Here is a 7,690-nt window from a genome sequence, read left to right as displayed (position 1 = left end):
TAGATGAGGTGGCAGCCAGATTGTAGATAGTGGTGGAGGGGAAACGGCAGGCCTCTAGGAACAGCTGGCTCCCATAAGGGAGTGACGTGGGGCGGCGCGGATTAACGTCTGCGCGGCGTCGGCTGTTGGCTACGCCAGCCATGCCGGGCATAGCTGCGGTGAAAACGCGGCTGAAACCGAGTAGGACTAAATCAATCAATCAATCAATCAATCAATCAATTGGGAGCAGTGCTAAGTAGGTTTGACGTCCCCCATTGCGTTTGTCTCGCGACAACATACACACCAAGCGCGATAGACGTTGCGAGATTATTGGTTGAATGTTGTCGCAGCCTATGCAAGGCCGCGGAAGTAATGACTTCAGCTGAGCCGAAGCAACAAGTCACTGTAATGGCAACATAGACTGTACCGGAATCGAGCCGCAATCGCTAACGACTGTATCGTATTAAGAACTGACCTCAGAAGCGAGTGTATATCCGAAGGGTACAAAAAAGAGGAGAAGCGAGTACGCTACTGTATATGCCCAGGAGTTTGCGATCTGGACGCGTGGGAGAGATGGCAATCTCGACCCCTGAACGCGACCGCGACCGCGACCGCGAAGCGACATCCCTGCCAACCGAGCTACCAGCACTACTAAAGAGGCGCGCAAGAAACACTATAGAGCAAAACGAACACTACCGTAGGCGACCCCTACAGCTAGACCTATTAGCCGACGACTCTGATACCATCTAGATCGAAAGCAGCCAACCTATCCGTCAAGCGAGGAAGAGCACCGCCACCAATAAAGATCTACTTACTGTATTAACTAAGATTATCTAGCAGCAGAATGAAACGATCTAGAACCTCGAACGCGAAATAAGAGAGATTAGAAAGAACTAGTAAGCGATTATTAACTATAATGTAAGACTTATTGACGAGATCGCTGAGCTAAAGACACGCGTTGATGACCTCGTGGCAACAACCTCTGGTACGCGCACCTGGGCTGAGGTAGTAGCGTCCACAAGCGCACCCGCAGGACTAAACGCCACAGCCGTGCCGCTAGCAAGTCAGCAGCACACTACCAGAACTAACCTCGCCTCTATCGACGTGCCCAGCGTCACGGTAGACATCTCTAGGGCAGATAGCGAAAATAGCAGATTATCAGCAGGATCGGTCAGAGCAGCCGTTGAAAAAGAGATGCGCACAATNGAGAACCAAGAAAACTGGCGATGCCGGGCGGTCACCGTTGACCATGCGACCCAGAGTCGGATCAGGATCGCGTGCAGAGACAAAGACGAGCACCAGTTAGTTAGGAAAGCAGCAGAGAAGATTGGCGCAGGCTCGCGTGTGCTGCGCGATGAGCTCTACCCAGTCAAGATCGACAACGTCAAGAGGATTGCAGTGTTGAACGAGAAAGATGAGCTTAAAGCGGGAGCAGCAGAAGCTTTTAGAGAAGAGAATGGAACGACAGTTGCCAAGATTGCGTGGCTTAGCAAGAAAGACACCCCTAAGGCGTACGGATCGATGGTGGTGTATGTGACCAAGAAAAGTGACGCGAGGAGGCTCATTGCAGAAGGCTTCTTCCATGCGGGCGGAGAGTCCGGCACAACAAGCACATTTAAGCAGCGACGACGGCCAGAGCAGTGCTATAACTGCAAGGAGCTCGGCTATAAAGCGTACCAGTGCCGAAAGGTGCAGAGATGCGGGAGATGCGCGAAAGACGGCCGCCACCACAGGAGCTGCAGCGAAGCAGTAATGAAGTGCGTGCTGTGCGGAGAACCGCACGAGTCGTTCAGCAGAAATTATCGGATACTATACCCGCCTCAACATGAATAGAGCATTCCGCGTGATCCAGCTCAATGTTAGAAAGCAAGGCGAAGTACATAACAGCTTAGTAAACGATGAAGAGTTGCAAGACGTAGCAGTAGTAGCTATTCAAGAGCCGCATGCACGGAGGATCTAGGGTCGGCTGCTAACGACGCCCATGCTCCACTGCAAGTGGACCGAGATAGTGCCATCGACCTGGCGAGAAGGAAGGTGGCCGATACGGAGCATGCTGTGGGTGAATAGAGAGGTAGAGGCAGAACAGGTACGGGTAGAGTCGCCGGACTTGACAGCAGCGATTATCCGGCTACACGAGCGTCGGGTGTTGGTGGTGTCTGTGTACATACCAGGAGGAAACCCGCAGGCGTTACGAGACACATGTAAAAAGATAGACAGAGTGATTACGGAGACGAGACGAAGGGCCGATACGGTAGTGGACGTTGTACTAGCCGGCGACTTCAATCAGCACGACCAGCAGTGGGGAGGAGAGGATGTGACGCTGGTCAGACAGGGCGAGGCAGACCCGATTATCGATCTAATGATAGAACATGCGCTTAGCAGTCTGCTCCCGCGCGGGACTAAGACATGGCAGTGCGGAGAGTACGAGACGACAATTAACTTAGTGCTAGCGTTAAGAGAGCTGGCAGACACGGTGCTGAGATGCGCCGCCCACGACACCGAGCACGGCTCTGACCACCGAATGATCGACACAGTCTTTAATAGCCCCGCGCCAGTGGCACAGCAGCAAGAGCGGCTTCTGCTCAAGAACGCGTCGTGGAAAGCAATCAACGACAGGATCGCTAGGGCGCTCAGCGTGACTCCGCCAGCGGGCACGACGCAGCAGAGGACCGACAGACTGATGGCGGTGGTGCTGGAGGCGGTGCACGCACTAACACCTAGGGCTAAGGCGTCACCGTATGCAAAGAGGTGGTGGACGCAGGACCTGACACAGCTACGCCGCATCTACACGCACTGGAGGAACCGAGCGAGAGCCGCGAGACGAACAGGGGTTGCTCGGCCGGACCTAGAAGAGATGGCAAAAGGAGCGTCGAAGCAGTACCAAGATGCCATTCGACAGCAGAAGAGAAAGCACTAGGATGACTTCCTAGCGGACAACGACAACATCTAGAACGCGGCCAAGTATCTAAAAGCGGGCAACGAGGCGTTCGGAACAGTTCCAGCACTTCGCAGAACGGACAGGACAACTACGAGCGACTTTAAAGAACAAGCGGAGGAGTTGCTCAACACCTTCTTCCCTCCGCTTCCTAGCAGTATCGACGATGAGGGAGCTAGGCCGCAGAGAGTACCCGTAGAAATGCTGGCCATCACACTCGAGGAGGTGGAAAGACAGCTGCACGCCGCCAGGTTATGGAAAGCACCTAGAGACAACGGACTACTAGTTATCGTATAGAAGTAGGTCTAGCCGGTAGTGAAAGACCATGTGCTTGCGCTATTCCGATAGTCGCTAGAGGAGGGAGTGTTACCTAGCCAATAGAGACACGCCAAGATCATACTACTTAAGAAGCTAGGCAAGGAAGACTACACCGTCGCAAAGGCATGGAGGCCGATCTCACTATTGGCCACTCTGGGCAAAGTGCTAGAGTCGGTGGTAGCAGAGAGGATCTCGCACATGGTAGAGACATACGGGCTTCTGCCCACTAACCACTTTAGAGCGCGCAAGCAGCAATCAGCCGAGCAAGCACTAGTGTTGCTCCAAGAGCAGATTTATAGCGCGTGGCGGGGCCGGCGGACTATTAGCCTAATTAGCTTCAATGTCGAAAGAGCGTACAACGGGGTGTGTAAGGAAAGACTACTACAGAGGATAAAAGCACGAGGAATACCACAGAAGCTGTTGAAGTGGGTAGAGGCATTCTGCTCAGAGCGCACTGCGTCAATCCAGGTCAACGGACAGGCGTCTAAGGTCCAAGAACTGCCACAAGCAGGTCTACCGCAAGGGTCTCCGTTATCGCCAATTCTATTTCTCTTCTTTAACGCAGATCTCGTGCAGCGACCTATCGACACGTACGGAGGCGCGATCGCGTTCGTTGACGACTTTACTGCGTGGGTCACAGGCCCGACGGCGCAAAGTAATAGAGAGGGTATCAATGCTATTATCCAAGACGCACTGGACTGGGAACGGAGAAGCGGAGCGACGTTTGAAGCAGAAAAGTTTGAAGCAGAAAAGACAGCCGTTATCCACTTTACTCGTAGGGCGTACAAGAGTGCCACAGAGCCCTTCATTATCAAGAGGCAGAGCGTCTCGCCCAAGGACCACGTTAAGATACTTGGCGTGCTCATGGACGCCAGGCTTAAGTACCACAAGCACATTGCAAGAGCAGCCGCGAAGGGACTGGAAGCAGCATTGGAACTTAGGAGGCTGCGAGGACTCTCACCCAGAGTAGCGCGACAGCTGTTCACGGCAACAGTCGCACGGACAGTAGACTACGCGTCGAACGTATGGATGCATGCCTGTAAAGACAAGCTAGTGAGACCTATTAATAGGGTGCAAAGAATAGGTGCACGAGCGATCGTAGGGACGTTCAGCACGGTAGCGACATAGGTGGTAGAAGCTGAGGCGCATATCCTAAGTGTACAAGAGCAGTTCTGGAAGCGGGCAGTTAAGCTGTAGACCGACATCCACGCGCTGCCTAAGACGAACCCACTGCGAAGAAACACATCGCGAATGCTAAAGTTCAGAAGATAGTATCGCTCGCCGCTGTTCCAGGTGGCAGAAGCGCTGAAGGATATAGAGATAGAGCAGATGGAGACGATCCGGCCAGGTGTGTTGGCACTATGGGAGAAAAGAGTGCAGACCGTAGTGGAGAACGCGGCACAGAGCCTCGAGGCGAACTGGGCGGTACGCATCGCGGTAAGTAGCTCGGCGCGGAATGGCGTGGTCGGAATGGGAGGCGCAATTAGCATACAAAGCAACGAAACACGATCTTTCTCCGTTGCTTTGGGCAAGAGAGAGGAACAGAACCCGTACTCGGCAGAGCTAGCAGCAATGGCCGAAGCGTTAAGCAGGCTGCCAAAGCTAAGGTTTCGCAGCATCGCGCTCATAACAAGAGACAAAGCTGCTATACTCACACTTAGAAGACCACGGCAGCAGTCCGGGCAAAGCTACATTAGCTAGTTCTACAAAACCTTACAAACACTAAGAAGAGACGGTAACGTAGTAACAATGCTATAGCTACCTACAAGCAAAGAGAATGAGCTCGCAAGTCTCGCCAAGCGGGAAGCGAAGACAGCAACTAGACTAAACACCAGTCTACAGACATAGCTCTCTAGAATGCGATTAACTACGCACAATATAGCACGTAAGCAAGGCATAGCTAAGAAGGTACTAGTAGATGTGGGAGCATATTCTAAACGAATCGACACGGCACTGCTAGGAAAGCACACGCGACAACTGTACGACGGACTTTCGCGGAAAGAGAGCACTGTGCTTGCCCAGCTCAGAACAGGCATGGCATAGCTGAACACGTATCGATACCGAATTAAAGCATCAACAACAGACCAATGCGAGTGCGGTCAGGCAGTAGAGACGGTAGAGCACTTTCTATTCCGTTGCCGAAAGTGGACGACACAGCGGACAGAGATGCTGCAATGCACGCGGATAAGCAGAGGAAACATGTCATTCTACCTAGGTGGCAAAGCAGCCACAGATGACGCGAAATGGGCGCCAGACATAGACGCGGTGCGAGCGACGATACGATTCGCGATAGCAACAAGAAGACTTTATGCAAACTAATATCTAACTACTAGTTAGATAAACTCGAGATACTAATATAAACTTGTCAGCAGCCTCGTGCAACTGACAGCAGACAGCGCTTCAGCCGCCGAAGATAGGACGTTGAACACTTAGGGAATCTCTTGGAGAAGCCGACTCTGAGCCAGTCTGCCACTAGCAATACTAACCCACGAGCATCTGATGAGGAATAATAGTAGATAGAGAAGAAGCGTGCTATGATATCACATAAGGGCTCCAAATCTGATAATAAGCTACACAAAGAAGCGAGCCAAAGAAGATAGATGGGCTAAGGAGACCGAGACGTATCATAAAAAGTGTAAAGTTAGATTAGTGTTAGTAGCCCTTTCGGCTCGGCCGCCGGGCGTAAATAAATTGTGTGTATCATCTCAGCATAGCAATCTTTTTAGTTTGATGATGCCATTCTTCTCGGGCACGAAAGACGACTTTAGTAAAGAAACCGTGGAACCGTTCCCGCTCTCGTTTGACCGCATCAATGAAGGCCAGCGTTTCTCTTCAAGTTTCCTCTTATCTCGCTTACCTGTTGAGCTCGTATGGCACGTAATCAAACTAGTTGACGACGAAGATCTGGGACGCCTCGCTCTAGTTAATCGCGACTGCCGTCAGCTTGCTAGGTCCCGCCAATTTGCCACCATTAGGTTAGACTACAGCGATAGGTCTATTGGAATTCTTGGCGTTCTCATCAACGAATGCAAACACCGATCTGAATACCATGGCAAGACCAGTGCACTATCGATAGGGGCCTGTATCTGGGAGATAGTCGTCTTAGCAGACCCTAGACGGATTACCAGTCGTCATAAAGTTGAACTTTCCGATAAATTTCATGCACTAGAAAGTGACATACGGAATAAACGTGTGAATCACGCGTGCGAGGCGTTCTTTAGGGATTACATAACGAATATCAGTTTAGTCCTTTCGTATACTAGAACCTTACCTCATTTAGAGAGATTAGTTGTTTGGATAGGACACCCCTTGACCGTGCCCTTTTGAAGGCTATTATCTCATCAAACCTTCGGCATCTTGTCCTGAACAGTGTGTCGATCGGTGAAGGAGTTCTTTCTGATCATCTGGCGAACGACTGTAAATGGCGTCTAGAATCATTGTACTTGGATCTACTGTCAGGTTACAGACAGAATATACCTACAGCACCACTTGTTTGTAGTCTGCTCTGCCTTGCCTCACCAGGCCTAAAGTCTCTTGCATGGATATTACGCGACATAGGTGCAAGTCCTTTTGTCTAGCTACCTAACTTATCTAATGGATATCCGTTATTTTAGCAATTACAGGATCTCCATATCGACAGTCTAACGAAATACGATCCGGCCTAGCTTGATGTCCTAATCTAGCCAGGTGCGCCTAGCCCAATATATTCTCTGGTAATTAATATTTGCAAGGATTAGGTAGTTACAGACTTCTTCTATTAGTGCGGATACCTGCCTAAACTATAGACTTTTATATGGCTTTGCTGTGGCTTCGAGATAAGAAATCTTTGCATGGAATTTCTCCAGGCCAATTCCCATATCTAGAAATTGAGGATCGATGGTGCAGCGCCTAATTTTCTGGAGAAGAAGATATTTCCGTTGCTTCTTAGTCGATTCGAGTATCTCAGTTCTCTAAGCGTAAGGTGGCTGGAGAACGAAAATTATATTCTATCCTCCGCACTTAAATAGATATCTGGCCTCAGCACTTTAGAATAACTTTGTCTTAGCTCGGGATGCCAGGCAGGATGGAGACACTCGTGGCTCATCGATCATTCTGCTATACAAGACTGTGTTCAGAAACTGCCAAAGCTTCGCAAACTCGCTTTCTCTCGAGATATATATACTGGACAAAACTCTATCGCTTAATTTTAAGAAGATCCACACCGCTATTATGAGGATAGGATACTTCGCAAACTAGACACAATTCTTGCCCGTCTATATTTCCAGGAAGGCAATATTGAATAGAAGCTCGCTCTAGCATGGGAGATGTAGCATTCGAACGACATGATTTAGTTGGCCGCAGGATATGCCACTAGACTACTAGAGCTCGAGTGGGTTTATCTGGGGCAGCGCCCGATGCGGATTGTTCGCAACTCAAGCGGAACTGTAAAATGTGCCTTGTTGTCGACGGCAAGAGACG

At 50.5% G+C, this 7,690-nt stretch overlaps 2 protein-coding genes across 2 annotated transcripts; one reads left to right on the top strand and one right to left on the bottom strand.

Annotated features, from left to right (window-relative positions):
• Nucleotides 1-151, bottom strand: COCVIDRAFT_75789 (hypothetical protein; the record flags this gene model as incomplete). The annotated part of the gene is made up of 1 exon (XM_014694700.1): nt 1-151. A coding segment is annotated over one exon (151 nt), but the record flags the coding sequence as incomplete, so codon positions are not given.
• A 5,808-nt stretch (nt 152-5,959) lies between these two features.
• On the top strand, nt 5,960-6,559 carry COCVIDRAFT_116205 (hypothetical protein; the record flags this gene model as incomplete). The annotated part of the gene is made up of 1 exon (XM_014694699.1): nt 5,960-6,559. A coding segment is annotated over one exon (600 nt), but the record flags the coding sequence as incomplete, so codon positions are not given.
• Nucleotides 6,560-7,690: the final 1,131 nt, after the last annotated feature.

Source organism: Bipolaris victoriae (genome assembly GCF_000527765.1).
Source record: "Bipolaris victoriae FI3 unplaced genomic scaffold scaffold_239, whole genome shotgun sequence".
Taxonomy (NCBI): Eukaryota; Fungi; Ascomycota; class Dothideomycetes; order Pleosporales; family Pleosporaceae; genus Bipolaris; species Bipolaris victoriae.
Note: the sequence above shows the minus strand (reverse complement) of the source record. Positions and strands in the feature narration are given on the sequence as shown.